This window comes from Haemaphysalis longicornis, unplaced genomic scaffold, assembly GCF_048455015.1.
Source record: "Haemaphysalis longicornis isolate Haplotype H1 unplaced genomic scaffold, Haemaphysalis longicornis Haplotype H1 scaffold_4, whole genome shotgun sequence".
In the NCBI taxonomy this organism is placed as follows: Eukaryota; Metazoa; Arthropoda; class Arachnida; order Ixodida; family Ixodidae; genus Haemaphysalis; species Haemaphysalis longicornis.
In genome coordinates this window covers 130,323,445-130,346,875 of record NW_027526361.1, presented here as the reverse complement: position 1 = coordinate 130,346,875, position 23,431 = coordinate 130,323,445, and the positions used below count along the sequence as shown (strand labels likewise).

Below are 23,431 nucleotides of genomic sequence, written 5' to 3'. Positions count from 1 at the left end.
TAGGCCTTTAGTATTTTTGTGTGGCCTCTGACAGCAGATTGATATCAATATCAACCATACATTTGGAAACCTACTTTGTGACGGGTTGACTCTGGTTCGTGGAGGAATTAGTGCCCTTATCGAAAGCTCAGCTTTGTGAAAGCGAAAGCGAAAACCAATGTTCACGTATCTATAACAACATGACTACCATGCAGTTGAAATATATTTTGCTGGCGACGAATCTAAGTCGGAAAAGGTTTATTTGCGCGCTTGTAAAAAATAAAATCACGGCCCCGCACAGACACTTTGTTGCGATCATAGGTGACCGCGTGTTCCCCTTGAACTCTGAGTCGCATTGCAGCTAGCGTTTCATGCGCTGCCCATTATACTTCTCTTTTCCCAAAAACTGTACCGCAGTATCTTTTCGACTTACCTCTGGGGAGTTTTTATATATTTGTCATATTTGCTCCGACTTCCATCTTCATCTATCTCGAATTGAGGCATGGCTTGAAGAATTGCTTGCTGAGGTTTTTCCCGTCCCCGTATCTGTAACGCGCATGCGTCGCCAGTAGCAGAGGGTGTAAAATAAAAAATAAAGAAAATATTTTGAACTCACATACCCGTCATTTCCCCCAGAACACAGCAGTATACTTTTTTTTAATTTGCTTTCCAACCTGTATACCTCATCTCCACTGGAATTTACAAGCTGTAACATTTTTGTTTTTCTTGCAGAGTGTGGAACTGTTCAATCTTTTGGAAGACGAGCGGGTCCCGGGCCTTCGCATCGGAATTTGCATGATGTCTGACTGCTCCAGACAGGACATCCAGAACATCGTAGACACACGTAAGGGTCGTTCGTCAGACTTTCTGAAAAAACTGTTTGAGACGGGTGTTTTTCTTGCTACAGGTGCACAGGGGAAAATGGCCTGTTGTGTGGGAGTTCTGACGTATTTCGTACTCTGACACGTATATAGTCACAGAGCAACAAACATGTTTTTGGTACTGCTGACTGAGAAAAGTTCCTTGGCCACCGACAAGAAACAGTATAACACAAAGGGCAAAATAAAACTAACTGATCGAAAAACTAATTACACTAAACGAAAGCCAAATACCTCTGCAAGAAGCAGTGGGGTTTCCAAGTGGGAATTTTGGGGGGTAGTAAGTGGCAAAATGTTAGTTAGTTAGTGGCACTGAGGGCGTGAAACGTTCAGTTCAGCGAATCGTCAGCGTGCGAAAGAACCTGCTCTTGAAACCAATTTTAGGGCTTTGCGTATCGTGGTGTAGATGCCGGCAGTTCCTGCTCATACCACTGTCACAGTCACTCATCACATAAGCCTCCGTTCAAAGGCTTTTATGACAACAATTCTTGATAATTCTAGAGAAAACTGAGCTTAATTTATGTCAAAGTGTTTAGGGCATGCGGTTCTGGCCTTTTCCTATCTCCACCGACCATCAGAGGCAGCAATGGTAAATCAGGGCTTTTTTTTTTTTGTGGTCAGCACAGTTGTCACGTGATTCGTAGGCCGTGCTAGAGGCCGGTAATGTACACCGTTAAGGTGGCACACCAATGAAGAGATAGATGATGCTAAGAAGAAACAAAACAAAGCGCCGGGACAAATTACAGAAACATATTTACAAAAAACCATGCCTGGTATTGGCAGCCACTCTCGTTTTCTTCTGCGAGCCGACAACGTAGTTGCAAAACTTGATGCATGAGCGTAATAACACCTTCAACTAGCGCATCAGGGAAAAACAGCGGACTGTAAAGAAACGTGAGACAAGCGCTGTGTTTATGGCAAGCTTCTTGTCAACTTCTTTGTTGCGTTATTTAAAGGTCTTGTAGTGCATACCTCAGCTCGGCATTTTGCAGAATCATACCCCCTGCCTGTGAGTGTATCGATTGCTATAGCCACATCAAAATGCGTGACCGGCGCCCAATAATTGTATTATGTTTGTGTAACAATATGGTCCACATTGACAAAGCTGTTCGCACGCAAGATATCGCGAGATAACCTTAATATTGTCCGTTACCTAGACCCATTGGTACCACTCTCAAAGCCAGTTGACAGCCGAGGCACCGGCTAATCACAAGATTAACATACAATGTTTCATCATTTGTTCATCTGCGCTTCCGTCTTTTTCTTTGCGGTAAAAAAGTGGCCATCTAACATTGTGCGTGCCTTCGTATATTTGGAGAGCCAGGTTATCACTGACCATATGACAATATTCTGGTTAGTAGCGCTCTTGAACCACGGCAGAAAAATTGTTGCAGCTTGCCCTAGTGGTGCAAGGCTGGAGAAACAGCAGAGGTGGAGGACCCTCTCCCTTCGTAAGAAATCAGGCGGTTGCATCTCCCAATTTTTTCCGCACTTGCCGCTGAAGGTTCTTCATGACTGGCAGGCCCAGAACGTTTCGTCGGCAGCCTTTCCCATATCTCTCAAAGTGGGCCGCGTTAGCACGCGCTAGGACCCGCGGCCAAGTCGAAAGCCAACGCCCGCGCTACGAACTCAAAGGATATCCTGTGCGCTATGAAAGCGATGGTAGCTCTATCGGATAGACGCCGGTTTCTTTACGCGAGGGACTCAGGTTTGATTCTGACCCCGGGAAGCGTATATTTTTTCTTTCAAACTGGCTGCAAATGTTGTTGTTCATCGCTACTGCTAACCCCGTGCCCCTCTGTCCTTTGGGGTGGCCGAGTGATTGAGTTGCCAGTTTCGTGGCACGAAGGTACCGAGTTCAATCTTCGGAACCTCCCTAACCACATTTTATTCTTGAGGATTCGACGTTTTTTGGGGCGATAAACGAACAAAGCTCGGCCTAGACAGCTCTGCTGTTGAAGAAACGCAAGAAACAATCACAATGTCTCTAAGATTGGACTAAAAATGATGTCGTTCATCCGGTATTGTTTGTGAACAAAGTTCTTGCTTTTTTTGCGGGCTGCAGTTACCGAAGGAATCGCCAAGGTGACCGTGAGGGACTGCGTTACTGGAGAACCTACGCCCATCACGCCCCTCCAGTACGGAGTCATGTGAGTTTTGATATCTTGTTTTAGCCGAGAAAATTTAGAAACAGAGGTTTCATACGACAAGCCATTAGAACTGGTAGACAGTCTTAAGACCCCGAACACTGATCAAAACTTGAGGCTATTGTTCGTAGAGGTAAAGTAGTGGTGTAGCTCGGGTACAGTCACGGAATAATGAATATCTACCTATTTATAATAAATTGTTCAGGAATTCCAGTTCTCTACTTTTCGTTCTCTACTTTTAGTTCGCGTGACGCGTAAGAAACAAAGCAGGCTCTGGCGAATTCGAATTTTCACTTTTTTCTTGCGGTGAGAACAATTTGTTTGCTCGCGTGTCGTTGAATTCAAGATGCATTTGAATACGATGCGTTCCAACTGTAGAACAACGAATGAATGTAAGCATTTTTGTGCTTGTTTGACTTCTTAACATTCACCTCGCTAAAATCAGACGATCATTCGCGCAGCGGCTTCTCCAGAGACAAAGATTCAAACCTGCAGCTAAATAACTGCTGAAATGTATTGCGTGTTTGTCTGGAAGTAGGGCACAGCGGAGTCAGTTTACAGAAACAGATGCTTTTAGTCTTCAGAAACCTAGACCTAGATGGCCGCCAGGAAACGACAAGTTGTAGCTGGGCCGGTCTAATACCACAATGACCAATCCTCCGCTGTAATTTCAGTGATGTTAGATTATAAACTGTTCATTTTTATTGATAAGTTAAACCTCCAATCTGCACAACGCATCGTATTAGAAGGTATAAATGCAACAAAACTGCATATTTTGAGCTTTGCGCGGGATTCGGGCTTTTGCAGAATTCTTTGTGCTATATGTTTTCCTGCAAAATGTGGAAGGTAATTTTAGGGATAACACACCTTGTTTTGTCGCAAAATTTCTCACTCCTGGTTTCAAGCACTATACATGGATTGCGGAATCACAGCCATGTCCGAATACGGAGAAAACGGCTGTCACTTATGTTTGTTCGCATGCAGCCACTTCGGAGACATTACCATAAATATGCCATCAGAGCCAAATACTGTTTATGAAACACCGATTTTAAAACTCGCGCTGCATGTGAACTTGTGGGTTTGCTAGCGCTATATTTGTATGCATGCACTTTTGTGCTTCGAAACATGTGTGTTTTATGTAGTGCTACTGATATATTTCATAGAGTAGGAAGTATATTACTGCCATCCTTGCGAGGAGTTCAATTTTCGTTTCTGATGTTCTCTTTTGCAGGGCCTTAGTAGTTATCAATGTTCTTCTTCTGCTTTTGAGCTCAGCGTACGACTACTACACAACTAAAAAGAACTACAAACGAAGTGAGTGTCACCAAATGTTTAGCTCTGTCTACTGCTCTGTCTGTTTACACTGAAAAGTTGCACAGAAATGAATGTTGTCTGCACATTATGTGCTTTGTCTCCAGTCACCGTCATTACACTGTCAGTGCCAAAGTGCATAACTACCAGTGCGCGACTAGACGTGAAAACGCAAAAAAGAGAAAACACGTGCTACAACAATAAAAACAAACCTCCAGTTTCAATTTTTACAGACATGTGTAGCTTGTCACCGCCATGAAATTTTTAGTGGTAAACTTGCATGCGTCGGCCCACATATGTAAATTACCTATGTTTTTAAGTTTTTCCTACACTCCTCATCCATTATGAACGTTCGGTGAAATTTGGGCTCCTTGTAAAATGCAGACGCATGCAGCACCTGACGAATCAGTCAATTACAATGAATAAAGAGGGTAGCAAAATAGTCCATCATTGAGCTAAAATCAATGTAACATCGTTTTTATTGTTGCGTGATTATCTTATCGCCCGACTAACTAAACACCCGGTTGACCGACACATTTAAAGGTCAATCACGTTATGCGGCAGGGACAGCCCATTGCCGCTTTAGCCTTTCGCGGCCTCATTGGCCATTACAAGGACCACTACTGATCTCAAAATATTTCCGCCCGCAGCGTTGATGGTGAAAATACTGTGCGCCTTCTCGGTGTCTCGGAACACACGGCTGCTCCTGTACGTGAACAGGAACAAGCAGTCGGAGGCGTACTGCTACCGGTTTCTGCACGGTCTGCGTTTCTTCAGCTTGTTCTGGATCGTCTTGGGACACGCATCCATGGCCTTTGACCCTATAATCTGTAAGCAATACGCCCCGTAACTCTTGACTTTTTACCACATTGTTTCATTATCAATTTTTCGCAAAGCAGGGCCTCACTTGTAACTGCGACAGCAAAGTAGCTTACTAGCAGACTGTTATCTTACTGGCTGAACTTTCTGGTCTTTCAACTCTGTTATGTAGTACAATAAAATCCTCAAGCGCAGCGCGTTCTACGTTGATAAAATGTCACAGTAAGCAGAACTAGAAAGGTCTACCCTGAAGCAGCACTACTACCTGGAACAATAGGCCTCATGCCTTTACTAAGCTTGACAAAACTGTTGCATCCATAGACCTTTATATTACTAAGGAGCTGCTCATGCTTTTATCGTCACTTGAAGAGAATTATGAGCAAACAATTGCAAGCAATTCACGCGCCCGTGTTATTATTGCAAGCGATTTATACAACCACGCACGGAATGATAAGTGATAACCGCTGTGGAACTGTGAACAGTGGAAAAGCCGAAGCATGGCTCATTACTTATTCATGATCTTGTTTGACATTACAGCCAGGTTCGCCAACGTTCTAGAAGCCACGGGAAGCTGGTTTTTCTGTGCATTCTCTACGGCCTTCCTCAGCGTTGACACATTCTTCTACCTCAGGTAAACAGCGATGAACTCAATTCTTCCTTGTTGTGCCCGCGTTACCGTAAACGTAGCGCGTATTCACATAACATTTACTGCACTAAGAGCTACTAACCACAGTTTTTCAGTCCCGGAACAAATTGCCACAATACGGCAAAGATATTCAAAGGCGTGTACAGCTGAAAATGCGCGACAGATTGGGATTAAAGAGCTTCTTATGAAGCTTGTGCCTGTTGGCTAGTATGTGTTTTCATCCCCACCCTTTGAGCTTCTGATTACCTTAACAAACTAGCTACCTTACATAAATTGAACTTGGGGCTTACAGTGACATTGCGGAGGGGGCAGGTTATTTTGTCTACCAGGAGATCTTTACCGTCGCCTAAATTTCGTCCGCACGAGAATTTGCGTTGTACTCTGAACCTGAAAGACATCCATCGTTGCCAGTATTCAAACACGCGGTCCTCTTCTTTCTAGATACGAAAAATCAGACGAAAATATCCAACATTTTTGTTCAAATTTATAAAGAACAGGCCGGCAACATGCCAAGTGGACATGTTACGCAATGAGGTGAACAGTTCAAGCGTTGCGCATTAAATGGTTACGAGAACTAATGCCTAACACCAGGCGCTTGCTCAGTTCTTAATATAGGACGGATATGGGTACAATAGTTGGTAATGAGAATGTCATCTGGGTACTCACAAATACTTGGAGAAATATTGACTGTAACTAAATCGAAATAGGTGCCTCAAACCGAGGGGTATGCCTCAAAATTGACCTCGTTATGACAAAAACAACATACCCACTTCAGGTGATTATTGTAGTATTTAACCACGGTAGAATGTATGTACCCTTCTGCCCCTTAAAAACTTATGAACACTTTTGGGCACGCCTAATGTCATCATTTTTTTCTGTTTTTTCTTCAGCGGATTTCTGCTGGCCTTCAACGTCATCAAGGTTGACTTCAGTTCTTGGGTTATTATCGTGGTTGCCTTGATTCGCCGGTTCATCAGGTGTGTACGCCTTACTTCCTTACTCCACCTTCTTGCCAGTAGTACTCTCGACTACCCGACACTCCAAAATGTCGCGTAACTAAAACTACCTTGATGAATCAGTAGCAGTAGACAGAGAGGCCCCACTATTCAAACGAGGTAAATTTCGCTGCTTCAACCTAATAACGCGCACATGTGAAACGTTTTAGGCTTGTGTTCTTGTAGCGTTTTATTTGTATTTCGCGGAATACTCAAACAGTGTAGGAGGTGCGCTTTAGAACAACCTGCGAACTCGAGGCATTAGTGCCATATGAATTATCTCCCTGCTTCAGACCATGATGTGACGATGAGCAGACCCGACACAGTGAACCATAGTTAGGCTTGCCCACAGTGTGTACTAAACAGCTTCAGAAATATTCCAACAAAGCATGCTTTGTAAGATTCAGACTTCACGTCGAAAAAAGGGTCATTGAAGTATGACTGCATGCTTTGGAAAATGTAGGTGCTTTCGTGCTGTACTAACAATCGGAAAAGCTACAGGGATCGATGTTTTAACGATATCACGCTGCAGGAATTCTGGAGGATAGTCAGGAATTTATAGATGTCTCTCTTCTTTGCTTTAATGGTATTTATTTCTTTTGCTGTAGTCACATGTGTTCATTCTGAGTTCTTTCATATGTTAAACGAAAATGAACCAGTGAACATTTAAATGCCGCCCATCAAGAAACTGCCCTCGACCTTTGATTTACTTTAAGATGTCAAATGTGTTTATGGGGTAATTATTTACGTCTCGGCTTTTGTGTTAAGCCTTCTTTCCTGTGAGAATAGGGCATTTATTTTCCACTCTGAAGGTGTTTTTAACAAGAGTGCCCCAACTTGCCCCAAAAACAAGCTCTGTTACGATTTTACGACAAGCTCTGTTACCATATGTCTCTGTCTAGGCGTTTTTGTAACGGGGAATTCTGTTTCACGTTTTGTAGGGTGACAATCCCGGTTGTCTTTTGCCTCCTGGGATTCTTCCTGGTGCCGCTGTTCTTCTGGGGTCCCAACTCTAAGATACTATACGACAATTATTACGAGGAAATTAGCTCTCGTTGGTGGCAGTGGCTACTGCAAGTGCGCAACTTCTACAAGTCGTCGGACATGGTTAGTATGAGCGGATACTCGTGCGAACATTTTGCGACTAATTCAGCAATGATAAAAACAGCTACGTTCATAATTTTAGTAATATTTCGTGTACTGATTTTAGGGAATCGACTGTATTTTTTCTTGGAAGAATTCTTGATAAAGTTTATTTAGGGCGAAAAAAAACAATCAATTCATTCGTCGTAAAATACTGTGGTGGAATGATTTCTTGATTAGTGATAACTTTTTTCGTTTATTTATGCAGCCGAAATTTATATCTCAATGTCAAGTGGTGGCAATATAAAATGTGAGAGAGAGAGAGATAAAGAGAGAAAGCTTTAATGGACAATGAAGAGGTTAGCCCCACAAACGGCGGGGCTTGCTACTTCAGATGGGGGCGAACATAGTGAGGCGAAAAAAGAAAAAAAAAACAGAAGGGGAAGAAGTACGCAGCAACAATGAATATTAGGGAGACGAAAATAACATCAGTTCGGTACGTAGAAAAATTTACAGCACTAGGAGAAAAAATCTGAGGATCTCAAGGTTAAAGAACCTCGATCAATCCCGAGTCAGACAAGAAAGTTAACAGAGCCTTTGTCCCTCGCGCCGCGTCAGCGTGATTTTGCCACGGACCAAGAAAGTGATGGAGTTCTAAAGACTTTCCGCGTAACAGCCGCACAAGAGTTCTTTTCGCTGTTTTGCGATGAGTTGTATACTGCGGGCAGTAGCACAAGGCGTGCCGTATGTCTTCCCTCAGAGAACACACAGGGCACAATGGCGGGTCTGCCCAGCCTATTTGAAAAAGAAAGCTACCAGTGAAGGCAAGGTTCAGGCGTAGTCGGTGAAGAACACCCTCTGTTTGCTTTTCTAGGCCAGGTGGCTGAGTAGCTAAAGCGTTGCGGTGCTCAGCACGAGGTCGCGGGTTCGATTCCCGGCCGCGGTGGCCGCTTTTCTGATGGAGGCGAAAAGCAAAAACGCCCGTGTGTACGAGATTTCGCTGCACGTTAAAGATCCCCAGGTGGTCAAAATTAATCCGGAGCCGTCCACTACGGCGCGCGTCATCGTCTTCATTGCGTCGGGGCCTTAAACCCTACAGTCAATCTGCTTTTGTAGGCCTCGCGGAAATTGAAAATTGCACTGAGGGTCAATCGCGTGCAGAAGCAAGGACATCCTAAGAGGGTCCTGCCAAGCTGGTACCTGCAGTTTCCGTCACAGTGCGTTCACGGCTGTACTTCTGTCTTGTCTGGAATACGGGATTCCAATGGACACAAGCAGGCTGTGCGCCTCTTTCGCTGCTGCGTCAGAGACGATGTTGCGCTGGATGCCGGAATGACCTGGCAGCCATTGAAGCGAGATGCAGTGCCCGTCCTGTAGTCCACGCGTGTGCAATGCGTGTAGATCACGCACAAGTTGGCTGCAGTGGTGGGATGGCTTCACCAGGGCTTGCAGGGCAGGCCGCGAGTCGGTAAAGATCACCCAGTGCCGAGCTGGACTATTGGTGATGCGAACGAGTGCCACCCTAACAGCAGTCAACTCAGCGAAGGTGGAAGACGTCTTGTGACTGAGTTTATCTCTGATAGTTAGCGCCACCGACGGGATCCACACTGGAATAGCTGACGAATCAGACCTCACGGACCCGTATGAATACACGTGAACGTGGCCAAGATAACGTGACCTGATATGCTTTAGCGTGAAGTATCGCAAGGCTGGCTCAGGCAGAGATGATTTCTTCCCTATGCCTGGTAAGGTGTGGCATATATCCCATGCTTCAAGTGTTCGAAGTTCGAACACCCATGCCTGGGTGTTCGAAGTTGGCCGGTAGGAGGCTCCGTACATAAGAGGAAGACATCTGTGCTAGAGGATGGTCAGCACACCGGGTTACGTGACGGAGGCTGGTGCGAAGAAACTCTTGAGCTTGGAGTGTCTGGGCTGACATACACCTTGCTTCGCAGAGAGTTCCATTCGTGGATCTGCACCTTGGAAGGCTCAGGCAGATGCGCCGAACTTGAGCCATTGCATACTCTAGCATCTGAAGTTTCTCTCAGACAAAACAATCAGCGCTGCGAGACTGTACCGCAGAAGGCCAAAAAATAGTGCCTTATAAAGTCGTAGTAGTAAAGGCACTGAGCAGCGCCATGTTTTTGTTTTTTTCTGTCAGCATCCACAAAATGGGCATAAATAACTGGAGGCGTTACCTAAGGTGACAGATATGGGGGGCCCAAGATAGTGATCGATCTAATGTAACTGCAAGAAAGTTATGGTTGTGAACGTGCGGTATTTCTGTGTCATTTATGACCAGAGGATAGCGGGATATATCCCGCCTCTTCAAGGCAACTGCGGCACACTTTTTGGGTGAAATTAGCAATCCGCAGGTACTAAGGTACTTTTGTATTGCAAGAAGAGCTTTCTGCAATTTGGATCGTATGCTTCTCCGGTTTTTGCCAGAAGCGCAGACACAAATGTCATCAGCATAGAGAGATATGTTGACAACTTGGGGTAGTACTTTCGTGATGCGGATGAGGCAGATGTAAAACAGGACAGGACTTAGAACTCCGCCTTGAGGGACGCCCTGTGTAATCTTATGCCTCCTTGTGTCGCCTTCATTGGTGGTCATATAGAGATACCGATTCTACAAGTAGTCACAGAGCCACGTGTGAATCCGCCACCGCACATTTACAATATCGCAACATCACACGCTCTACATGTCTAGTCAACATAGGCAGATTTTCTCCGAAAACCTTTGGGAAATATGACTTTTTTGCATTAGGAATATGTCATGGAACAGGCACAGAACATTTGTGAGTGATTTGTTAGGTACAAAATGCGTGAAGCCTAGATTATTTTGATTACTATGCTAAATTTGCATTCAGCCATTGACAAAATATTGTCGTTCGAGTCGCAGTGTCCGCAGCTTTGACTTACGCTTTGATTAGCCGGAAGTGTACTGTTGCATGTTTAATTCTGTAACCGGTGTTGTTTGCTCTATCAACCATTCTGGCTGCGTCAGTGCTGCCCACCGTCACGGTTTTTGTAATTCGCAAAAAACCCGCTAAGGTGCTCTCACGTGACATCTACTTCTTGTGATTTGTGTTCAAAATTATGTCTGTCACACCATAAAAATTTTCTCGGCATAGAATATATTGAGGCTTTATGCATCCTTATATTATATTAGGCTTGAAAAACACGCAGACGTTTTTTTTCGGGTGATAATTCAGGATCTATGCCACTTAAAAAGGCACAGGACAAATACAACAGATCAGATGAATATGAACCATAACCCGCAAATAGCACGATTTTTTTTTCATGGAAGACAAACTGACGCGTGGCCTAATTACAGTAACAAATATGGTAAATGTGGCTTTCCAAATATACAAAGATCGCGCCACTATTAGACCCCCAAGAACAGCGTTCTTCAGTTTCGAATGCCCTGGTTCATATTTTCGCCCTCGAATTTCATTTGTCCATGACTACATAAAAATAAGCCACGCCAATAGGTAGAACAAAACGAAGAAATGGCACGTTAGAAATTATTATTGCCAAAGAATTGAGTGCCCCATGAGGCACGAAATTCAACGTTGTGAGCGGCTGATGGCCCGAAACTCAGCGTACTTCCAACAAAACAAAACAAAAACACGGTAAGAATACGAATTGGACACAGAGACGTCCACGGCCAGCCAAGTGTGTCAAACACCGCAGAACACGCTAGCCACATGAAACAAGGCTTTGTAGGTACACTTAACACTGATTACGTTTTGGATACGAAAAGATTATGGCAGACTCCGTCATCGGCGCACGGCCAATCCAACGATTACTACTGCCATAATGCTTTCGTGTTCAAACGACGTAAGCAGATTTAAGCGCCCGCCGTAATTTGTCGGCAATAAGGCTCTGCTAAATAATTGAAACTACTTTTGGTTTCGGGGATGGGTTGATATTGTGATGCGACGTGCTGCTGCGAAATTTTGAGCACGTCCAGCAATATTTTTATTTATTTGCTTCTTTGTACTTTTCAGGAATGTTTTGCCCACCTATGGTACCTGTCTACCGACTTCCAGCTGTTTGTTGTCTGCATATTTGTCCTGGCCGTACTGCAGAAGTAAGATATATTTCACTGTTGCAATTTTCACTTACGAAGACTTTTTATTTGGGGCGTTTTCGAAGCATGAACGCATGCTAAAAATCAGTCGTTTTATATAAGCATTCCACGACCTATATTGTTAGAAAGAATGTTCTCCGTCAAGTTTTTGGAGACAAAAGTTTTCAAGGTTTCACCCAACAGCACACAAATCTGCATATTATATTTACACGTCCGGGCTTAAAAAGTTCAAGTACGCAGGCGTATACTTTTGTTCAAGTCAAAGCTAACTCGGTTTATTATATGGTTTTACAATAAATACCTTCGGTACAGTTTAATGTGTTATCACAAAGCGCTTTATCAAGATCTGCGGAAGAGTTGTTGCGGCGTTGCTTTCCTTATGAAAATGACAACGAAGTGTAATTGTGTTTATCCAGACATCACAAGTTATAAACATGCCGTTGAGCTACATTTTGTCTTTGGAGGCCAAAGTTATTTAATGGGGGCGCTCCACTGTGGCATAACGTGAAATCATGACAGCTACATCTACACACCTTTCACCTAGGTCCACAGCCATTGCGCTGTAAAGGATGCCCCCAGAGCTTGATCGAGTGCAGTGAACGCACGCGTGACGGTATATTTCGGCCGCGGAACGTGCCCTCGGGTCAGATCAGAAAACGCTTGAAGACGACATTGACCTGCTCTGTGCGGTAGGCCTTCGCGCTTTCGACCGCCACGCCGATATTTCAGAAGCAACCGATAGTACCGAGTACCGACATTGCAGCGACCAAGGACACAACAATGCAGCGAGATGACCCTGAAAACGGGGAGTAAGTGATTGAGTAAAAGAAGTGCGTTTGCTCGCCAGTTATCTCCTGTCCTTGCAGCAGCATTGTAGATCCCTATCATTTCTGCCTTACCTCATAGCGGTTCAGTTAGCCTATATCTCGCCGCAAAGACAGAAGTATGCCTTGAATCGGCCATTATACGTCCGTGACCTCAAGCGCTTAGAACGATGCTATCGGTTGCAGATCCCGCCACCGGAGTGAGAAATTCTTATAAATATCGGCTACGTTGAGTATTTGCGCCTGTATCTGAAGTCAGCGAAAAATTCCAGAATAACTTTGAAGATCTATTATTGGTAGCTGACGTAGTAATCCTGAGTAGGGTGGCAGATGAAAGCTGGCAAGTTGAAGCGCCTTGCTTAGCCGGCCTTAGTCGGCTAAGCAAGGCGGCCTTAGCCGGGTACGAGTAATGCACTGTACTGTTTCACTATAATGGGTAAGCTGAAATCCAGCTTACCTGTGTGATTTACAAAATGCATTGAAGACGGTCACACTTGCAAAATAGCTTCCTCTCAGTCGTGTTTGTTTCTGCTCCCCTATCACAGCGACCCGTATACTCAGCGACCTTTTTTCGACGCCCCTTCAACCTTCAAAATTTTCGCGTTAAAAACTTCATTATGGAACAAACGTGCATAATATGAGGTTTCACTTACATCAACCGGCATTACGGACAGTGTTAAAGGTTCCACACAACACTTCCGGTAAACATTTTTGCGCTTTTCTTTGTGCCTGAAAGCGACTAGAAAGCTTTACATACCGTCAGCCCAGAGCAGCACTGCAAGATCTGCTAGTCGCAGCAGACACCTCTTGTGTTTCTGCTTTGCTTTTATTGCGATTATTAAGTGTGGCTGTCGAGTCCGTTTATGATTGAAAACAAAAGAGGCCGCCAAATAGTTGACATATATGACTCGAGTGACGTCACTCAAGCCCTGAACACTGGACAAACATGAAATCAGAAAAAATAGATTGCGTAAGTTTTTACGTCATCTGACGGGCGGAGAGCATTCGTGACCTAATCTAGGTGTCCCACGCGCTGGGTGACTACTTTCTCAAAGCAATTCAGGTTTCGGAAAAAAGTGCTGCAAGGGACCTTTAAGAACGCCCAATGAAGAAATACCTCGAAGTTCGTTGAGAGCCAATAATTATTCAGCATTTAAAAGTTATCACCGAATGGTGTACCCATTCCACGACGGCTCGTCTCTTGCGGCTCGTCTCTTGCTTCGTGATAACTATTTAAGTGCCAAAGATAATAGAACCTGAATTATAAGTGTGCGGCTTTTATGTAGAGATCAGATATTACTCACGGATACCGGACTAACTGTAAAAAAGTTCTTTGAGATTAACACCTCTTTACGTTGGCCGGGATCGTCATACAAAACCGAGTAAGGTGCTTGGACAATGATTAGGTACAAAGGGATTTTCAATTACAGAATTATGAAAGTAAACATAATATCCTGTTTCATCATTTGCTTTGAGTATCGCCTACTCGCGCACAGCTCAGTTCTTGCTGCAATATTTTTCAAAAAGGTAAGCTGATGAAAATAGTGTCTTTTCCTCGCGCAATTCACATAAGTGGAGCTTATTAAGATTTTTTAAAGCCAGTTATGTTGTAGATATCTCGTCCTGCTTCTTTTCAGGGCTGCGGCTGCCTTGAACGGTAGATAAGATATAATTTCATGTGCATAATAAAGGTGCATGTTTGTTTGGCGTGTATGTTTTATCAACTTTGCCTAGCCTGGAGGCTTCTGATTAAGTTATCGCAATGTTTTCTCGCAGGCGGCTCACATTGATGAAGTGGACCTTCGTGGGCCTGTCTCTCCTATGCTGCGCGTTTTCCGCTTGGCAGATGCAGACTGGAAAATACCTACCTGTGATCCCATCTGTCGTGGCAAATCTGAAGTAAGTGCTATAGAATCAAAAACTTCTCAATTGGGCAAAAATGATAGCGCCCCATTCTTCATATGGTTGGTTATTGAGAGTATCCAGATAATTGTTCCGGCTTTAAGTACTGAAAAATGCTGCTGAAGTTCCCTGAGCATATTATTATGAAGTCAGAACTTGATGGCGCCCCTTTCGGGTAGGTTCGTCGGCAACTACCTTGACTGTGTCAATCGTAAAGATACAACTTCGGCATAAGTCTCAACGCAGCTAATGTTTACAGAAATCCGTATTGATGCCAATGCAATAGTCTGGGTAAGGGGATCCCAGTGCCATTAATCATAATAAAAGAGCATGGTTAGGACGAGACAAAACGAAAGGATACACACACAGGTGGCGCTGGTTCCAACTAATAGAGCTGGTTTTGTGTAATCTGAATAAACGTATAAACAAACAAATACAGAATAATAAACCTGTTAGCCTGTAATTTAACAGGTTTCTTTCTCTTTATCTCCTTTGCCAACAGTACCATGGCGGACACGTTCAACGAGGTGTACATGATGCCAACGTTTCACGGAGCCAGCTATTTCCTCGGCTGCGTCACCGCTATCCTGCTGCAGAGGTACAGGAAGGCCGAGATTTCCTTGGTAAGAAAACATCCCTCTTACTTCGTAGCAGTACAAACATACAGATTCTGGTCCACTGAAAAGATAGCACAGCATTGGCGGCTCGTCTCACCAATGAGCGTGTACGAAGCAAGGGTGAAGCGGATGAGGCTTCCCACATTTATTCAGGCCGCGTAGGACCCGCCAGAACGAGCGGCCACCCACTGCTGAGTCACATTCCCTCTGGTATCGCGTGGCACCAGAAGGAACGCGGATGCGGCTTCCTACATTTATTTTGAGAGAGTAGGCCCGGCCAGGAGTGTGAGCGGCAAAGACGAGCTACCGCCCAGTTGCGCAGTCGTGTTCCAACCTCCGAGCTTGGTTTATCAAGCTTGAGGGTACGTTCTCGCTGAACTACGTCACCATACAGCCATTCAAGCACTCCCTCCTTTGAGAAACGCTTCCGCTCGAGCTCCGCTGTGCCCTCGCCCTACCACCACCCATCGAAACCCAGTACGACTACCAACGGGCTGCCGTGCTCGCGCACTATGGCCTCACGGATGACCTGTTTTGGCCAACATCAGACGAGGTACACCCACGCTCCGCGCACGGTTCACAGCCGCACACTGTACCCTCTGCGTCATCACCCTCGTCCCCTGCCACTACTGCCGCACCCCTGGACTCCACCTCCAGCACGGCAGCTACACCTTCACCGACCAGACTGGAACCCGACGACATTGCACGCGCTCACCGACCACCTCCCGCGTCACCCGCTTATGCAACGCCACGTACAGGCACTGGAAAGCCAAGCAATACTGAAGCAGTGACCTCACTTCCTCCTCGGGTGACAGCGCCACCTCTACCTACACCCACGGTCAGCCATTCTGCGACGTCGCCTCACGTCCGGGTCACCCCTTTGTAGGAAGCAGGCGTGAAGCGGATGCGGCTTCCTACATCTATTTGGAGAGAGTGGACCACGCGCCACAGATGGAACGCGACTCAGCAGCTGGGCGGGTGCTCGTTGTGTCCGCGCCTACATGACCTGAATAAATGTGGGAAAACGCATCCGCTTCACGCCTGCTTCCTACAAGCACATCCAAAATATCAACCAATCTGCTGTTCCGTAGGTGCAGAGTGGGCCCTGTGTTGAAAATTAATCCGAACAAAACTCTGCTCGATGATCGCTAATGCGATGATTGCCGGGTGACAATTTGTCAGCATAAAAAATCCAATCGGCTAATTATGAAAACCTGCGATGGCACCCCGTGCTACGTTAAACCGATTCCTAATCTCCTCTTGAGCACAGAAACCACAACTGCTCTCCTCACTATTGGAACAATGTCATGCCACCAGCTCTTAATTGACGTGAAGAGGGGTCACGAGCTTAGGGAGGGTCCACTTACAAACAAAAAGTCTTGAATAAAAATATTCCCAATCTCTTCTGGCACTAAAGTTCACGCTCCCTCCCTTTCAGCAGAGAATGTAGTGTCACTTCCGCCCACTTAACAGAAAGAGGTGTGAAGAATTGTAGAGTGCATACCAATTTCCCTTTGCCTGCATTGGCAGCGATGATGATGACTGAGATGGCAGATATCGGCCGAGGTACTGTCGATCTTCGGTGTCAGAAAGATATCAGCAGGCTTGGAACAACCGCAATAACACAAATTCATTCGAAACAAAAATTGGAAATGAATATTTGTTTTTATATTTTTGGATGAGGTGCAGTTTTCCGGGTTATCTCTGAAGAACTCGGGGGTATAGAGTGTATTGCAAATACAAGGAATAATTGAAGGCTAGAGAATAAAAAATGGGGTGTCGCTCTTCTTAAATCATTGCAAAAGTGAGAAGCCTGATCGTTTTGCGAAAGACCCGCCGCGGTGGCTCAGTGGCTAAGGCGTTGCGCTGCGGAGCACGAGGTCGCGGGTTCGATTCCCGGCCACGGCGGCCGCTTTTCTGATGGAGGCGAAAAGCAAAAACGCCCGTGTGTACAAGATTTCGGCGCACGTTAAAGATCCCCAGGTGGTCAAAATTAATCCGGAGCCCTCCACTACGGCGCGCCTCATCGCCTGCGTTGCGTCGGCGCGTTAAACCCCACAATCAGACAGATCAGTTTTGCGAAAGCTGCACAACGCACAACATTAAAGTCAAACTCACAATGCATAATTGCACGAAAGCAACGAAAAAACCTCAGGTGTGCTTGCGCGAATCCATATTGAGGCTTGCAAAGTAAACAAATAAGAATTGTGCCAAACTACATTGATTGTGTTTTGTGCTCGCAGGTCACAGAGGTGGTCATGTGGTGCGCGAGCATAGCCTCCGCGGTCACCTGCATCCTGGCGCGCCATAGGTGGAACTCGGGAGGTGTAGATCCGGGTACCTGGCAGGACGTGGCCTTCGCCTTCTTTGACCGGCTGCTGTGGTCCTTGTTCCTCAGCTGGCTCACCATAGCCTGCGCCCGCGGCAGGGCAGGTGAGCACTAGCAACCCCTTTGATGCCCCTCAGAGCGCACTTACACGTTGGCCGTCGAACCGAGCTCTCTATTTCGAGGTTTCCCTACTCAAACTGCGTGAAATCTGCAGTAAAATAAGGTATACGGAACTTGACGCAGTACCCGTAGTAGTTTATTGTGCCTTGCGCCGGTTGTGCGCGGTTACCAAAAGACGGGACGGTAAACTTGAATTATGTCACAGGTGGATTTCAAATTTTCGCTTTGTGTGGGGAGCTTCTGGTAAGGTTTTTCTACTTTGAAGCAAACGAATTGTCTCTTTTGGGATCACTGAGATTGCAGAGACTGCAGAAAGTCTTCACCGGAAGCATTTCTTGTTATAAAATGTGGCATGTCCTGCTGGCCTGCCGCATTGTACCACCACATGGTCAAATTTTTGATAGCGTATTAATGCTATGCACACGATCGCCAATCCTTTAGCAGGCTGAGGGCTGCATGACTTCTAAAGGCTGAGCGCCAATGCCCTCCAGTCGGTACAGTCCTGGACAAATGAAATGACAACACAAAAATATGAACCTGAATACAAAAAATCAAAGAACATGAATAGTCGAGGCCCGATACTGGCTCACTAATGGTATATTTGGAAATACACAATTTGAATCCTTGTTGCTGCAGTAAAGCCACGTGACAATTTTAGTTGCACGGAAAAAAAATCACGCTATTTGTGTGTGCTCGTTCATATTTTCGTGTTCGCGTTTCATTCGTCCATGACAGTAGATCCTCTCACAGTTTCTGCGCGTACATCAGATGATCGTCGTCACATCGAAACAATGAGCTAAAGCTCAAATCATTTTCGGTCGGTTTGAAGCATTCGTCGGACCTTGTTGCATTTTTTGTACTTTACACTTGAAATAAATATCAGCTTATGGCTATGTTTAGCGTGTTCTTACCCTACTGTTACGGTTACAAATTTCGCCAACAACCTGCATGATGTTTATGTTACAGGATTCATCGGCACCTTCTTGTCTTGGGAAGCATTCGTGCCCTTGAGCCGAATGTCGTTTGGCGTGTACCTGGTGCACCTTCCTTACTTTGTGGTCATGTGCTTCGTGTCCAGGGAGAGGATGTACTACTCAATGCTTGGAGTGGTAAGTGTTCAGATATTTATTGTGCATTATTTTGTACTTAGTGTCAATATATGTTCAGAAAACTCTTGTTCCGTCTACTTCCTCGAGGCCGAAGTAAGGCACTACCCTAACAACGAAGTGCCCACAAAAAAGCCGCCAAAACCACGAAAACGAATGTTATGGGCTCTGTGGTATTTCGTGTAGTTTTTTGTCTGACGCCAGTTGTTGTGGGGCGCAAATTTGGCGGTCCGCTATTTCGACATTTCCAAAGATTTAGACATAAAGTCGACGAACTTCCGGCTTTGTATTTTCGCCGAGTACAACTTCGATGACAAAATTTAAAACAATGTCCGTCCTGCTACACCTTGCTCAAGTACAACAGCAAATTACCTGGGGCACTGACTTTGCTTGAGTGTATTATTAGTTTGTTGCTGGGATGCCCCTGCTGTCGGCCGGTGAGTGGGTAAAAATACACAACGCTAGCAGCTGTAGTAAAATCAGAAATAAAAAATTCTCTTGATGAAATTGGTATGCAGCTCCCCAAAGGGAGCAAAGCTGCATTTCACAGACAAAGTTGCGAATTTCAGTTATTTATGGTAGTGGTCAAATATTCACGAGATAAAAGTGCACGCGTGACGTATTTCAAGTAGTGGTGCGAACATAACTCATTCCTATGGCTCCGATATATACCAAAACAGACTCGGTCGAAGTAAACGTGCTACGCAGATATTCCCACTTAATTGTCGGCCACACGTGTATTAGTGCAACACGACTAAGCAGGTTTGTGGAATTTCTCAAATGGGCTGCGCCGATTATTCTTTTGAAAATCAAATTTTCCCTATAGTTGATACCGGGATACCGGGCCATGTACCTGGACTAGGTCTCGCCGCTATACCTGGTGTTGTTTGAACTTTAAACTTTATTTTCGCGTATTTTCCCTCTTACACAACAAAGTAGAAAAATGTTTGGGCAGGAATAAAAAGCTACAGAAAAGTAGCTTGACGAATCTCCAGGCTATTTCTGGGCACCGAAATGAACAAGCCAAGATTAAAAGGAACATAAAATACACTTGAGAAACACGTAACATAGTCATATACATTCATAAAAGCACAAGAAACACATTCATATAAAACGTTATGGTAGCCGAAGCTGCAGTATTTGACAATATCGCGTTTCTATCATCGCAGATATCGGCGACATTTTCCATCTTCGTGTGGAGTTGCATCATGAGCTACTTCCTGTTCATCCTGTGCGAGTGCCCGAACAGCGTCGTCGAGAAGAACTTCTTGGGCTTCGATAGCTTGAGCGCGGTACTTGGAAAAGAATCGGCATTGCCAAGGTACGGCACCGCGAATGGTGGCGCCAACTGGCCCGTGGCAAACGGCAAGAAAGCATACCCCGCCGGACCAACGGTCATCGTCACTGAAGAGTCACCCGAATCGGCAGATGTTAACGACAGTGCACCATCAGAGTCAAAGCAGCCCTCGTGCCGGTTGTGAATATAGAGGGTTGCTAAACGCAAGCCATTAGTTGTTCGACCCCATGCCTCATCGACATCTCGGAAAAGGAACTATTTGTTTCTCTTCTGTCGGCCGGGAAGGACTAAAGATGTGAAATCATTGTCATACTAGAGTCTTTGTATAAAAATCAGCGGCATTTATTATTTAGAATACCTGGGTTCACAAACGCCATGGGCTCGAGCTTTGCAAGTGTAGGTGTAGTTCAAGCTACGTACGTCTACCCGCCAACTACACTGCTAGAATCCTGGCGACGCGCATTCGAACGAACCCAGAAAAGGTGGGCGAAGTGCAACCTATGTGTGCCACTTTTTAGAGGAACCTATAGATTGTTAGATAGTTAGAGGAACCTATAGATAGTTAGAGGAACCTATAGGCGTGGCCTTCGATAATAAGCGGTGCAGTTATTGAACGGACTAGTTTTGGGCATTGGCACTGGCGCACTTTAAGTGTAATGCAGTTGGAAACACTCCGCGTGAGCGGCCACATGAGCTCCCATTGGGTTAGGCGGAACGGCCTGCCTGTTTCACTGGTCGCTGTGATTGAGTAGCAGCGTTTTTGTTAAGCAGAACCATCATTGTGCAAAACCGCTTGCAATAGGACCTATATAAAAACTAGACCACGGAAACCTTGAACGAACGTTGAAAATGTCAAGAAATCGGTGTTACATGTGCGATTGTTGGTTACGTGGTCAACTGAAGCAGTTATTTGATTTTTGACGATGTAAATTTTAGTGAGATTGTACTATATTTATTGTGCTTTTCCCATGTTTAAAATAAAGCAAATTGCGTTTCTCAAATTATGAATCGTAAATGCAAGCCCACGTTCTGTTTCCGGTTCTATGCATCTGAAAGTGGTACGCGTTTTAGTAGTGCGACGGTATATTTATCTTAGCATGATACAATAGTTCTCGCTCTCACAGTGGCCTCAGTGTAGAAAATAATCAACGCCGACCGGGAGGTGAAGTTACTGAGTGTGCATATTTGTCTGTCCATTTTCGTAAATTATGGTTCATGAGTAAATGTTTCCTCAGGAATGAATTCACACGAAATTTCTTATTCACCGTTTTTGTACGTCAAGAATTTCACATCATATCAATTGTTCCTAAGTGTGTGTGAACTGAATGGATATTGTACAGCGTCGGAGCGTCTTATGTATAGCATTTCATGTGTTTTCGTTTGTTTGTTGTGGTGATACATTCTATTGGGGCTTTATATGTTTGGCACTTTAAACGCGGGCGCAATCAATGAGTGATCAGACAATACCCCCTTCGTACCACTTCACAGTAAGTAAAATGGTGCTTTCATTGCGGCAGGTACGTTTGAAGCACTTGATCTACGTGCTTTAGAGTGACAATTTGAACGCTCGTCATAAATCTAACCAGTGTATTGTACTGACTAGTGGATGTACTCAACCTAGCGCCTTTTCTTGTGTCATCTCCATACCTTGTGATGTATAATACACTAACACCTTCCTTAACCTAACTGCCAGATTCACTTTTGCTCCTTCTGGCGTACATGGCCAAGAGCCCCACCTTCCTCTTGAGTTGTCTAGTTTAAGCATTGTGAGCGCATCAATAATTTCGCTTTCTGAGTTTTAATTTTTAGGCATAAACTGGTGAAAGTTTTCCGTAAGCTCAAAAAATTCCAATGTACATAGACTATTACGGGGTAGAACACCAAATACACAGTGTGTTTTAAAAATTGTGCACAAATTTTGCGCTTTCCAAGCATTCTCCTGCACTCTCGCCTGCATGAATGCTTGCATGGAGGCAGAATGAAGTGCCAAAAATCTTTGGGCCTTACGGTGGTGTAAATGAACTGTTTGTGATAGTTTAGGTCTTATCTAACTGTTTTATGAAAAATATGTCTTTCAATAAATGTGAATACAGAACTTCTACACAGTAGCCACGTGTTTTTCTTTTACAAGCCAGCTTTGTTTGGGGCAGTTTAGGTGTTATCGTGCTGCAATAAAGGTGTATACATTCCCTGTACTTGGTGTTTGTGTATGTTTCCTTTCCGAAACAGTGTTCTAGGCTTTTTCTTTAGTTCAGGCTTAACCTACGTTAATTCCGTAGTAGTGCACGGCCCCGCGATGTTCCATTGTTATGTTTTGATTGGGAATACATTTGAGCCTGGTTCAAAGAAAGTATTTTTGAATTATGGTTGCAAAGTAGAAAACAAAACAAAATTCTTCATCTTCCTTTGCTGTTTCCTGAGTGTACCTTTGACACTGGGCTACCGAGCTCGAGGACTTAGTGTGCGGAGGTGTAGCCTCAGCACCTAAACCCTTACTTTAAGTTGGAACGTACGTACGAGTTCACATGTTTCTTAATGGAATAGAAGGGATTTTTACAGGCAAGGCGCCCAAGGCATGATGTGGGAAAAGGTGTTCATGGGTCATGGACAAACGTTGGATAATAATTCCATCAATTTCGGACACGCACGAGCGTTGGAATATTATTGCAGCATTGAAAGAGTAATAATAAAACTTGTACGAACTCTAAAAAGTGTCCATTATAATAGGGAGATAATATAGTATTAAAGATTACGCCTCAAACAAATCATGGCGTTCACTTCGAGTTTAATTCACGGTGCTTCAAACCCGGTTTGTAAGGCCTGGAGCAATGAATACCCCTTACACTTCACGCCTATTCCAATGAATGCGTAGAATGAACAGGAATGTCCTGTCGCCCAACTTGGATAAATAATTTAGGATAATGTAAGGATGCCGTGCTGATTCGATATATTCGACGTGAGGTAATGCATCAAAGCTCTGTAAACGGATACCGTCTTCAAAAAACATTTAAAGAGTTTGAATTCGCCGGAAACGTGCAAAAACAAACAAGCATTGCTCTGCACTATTACTTTTAGCTGCAGAGGAAAGCCATTTTAGCGTAAATTAAGCCTTAGATGCAGGTTCAGCGTTTGCACCTGTCCAAGCGACGCAGAAGAGCATTCTATGTAAGGCTTCGAACGCATCTGCCTGTCAGTGTTCATCCGCCAATCTTAACATGATAGCTCATTACCAACAAACCCTACAGCAAGTTTTTAAAGCGAAGCTTTCTGTATCTCACT

The 23,431-nt window shown here is 44.7% G+C and overlaps 1 protein-coding gene across 1 annotated transcript in view; it reads left to right on the top strand.

The window, feature by feature from the left end:
- LOC144179372 (nose resistant to fluoxetine protein 6-like) overlaps positions 1 to 22,347 on the top strand; it is a 44,527-nt gene extending 22,180 nt beyond the window's left edge. Inside the window, exons 3-15 of the mRNA XM_077707703.1 lie at positions 712 to 823; positions 2,923 to 3,007; positions 4,236 to 4,318; positions 4,966 to 5,145; positions 5,672 to 5,765; positions 6,671 to 6,757; positions 7,717 to 7,882; positions 11,875 to 11,957; positions 14,558 to 14,680; positions 15,186 to 15,306; positions 17,544 to 17,733; positions 18,716 to 18,858; positions 20,025 to 22,347. Of these exons, the coding sequence (XP_077563829.1) occupies positions 712 to 823; positions 2,923 to 3,007; positions 4,236 to 4,318; positions 4,966 to 5,145; positions 5,672 to 5,765; positions 6,671 to 6,757; positions 7,717 to 7,882; positions 11,875 to 11,957; positions 14,558 to 14,680; positions 15,186 to 15,306; positions 17,544 to 17,733; positions 18,716 to 18,858; positions 20,025 to 20,336 (1,779 nt within the window). The 3' untranslated portion in view covers positions 20,337 to 22,347. The remainder of the gene's footprint in view (positions 1 to 711; positions 824 to 2,922; positions 3,008 to 4,235; positions 4,319 to 4,965; positions 5,146 to 5,671; positions 5,766 to 6,670; positions 6,758 to 7,716; positions 7,883 to 11,874; positions 11,958 to 14,557; positions 14,681 to 15,185; positions 15,307 to 17,543; positions 17,734 to 18,715; positions 18,859 to 20,024) is intronic.
- The last annotated feature ends 1,084 nt before the right edge of the window (positions 22,348 to 23,431 follow it).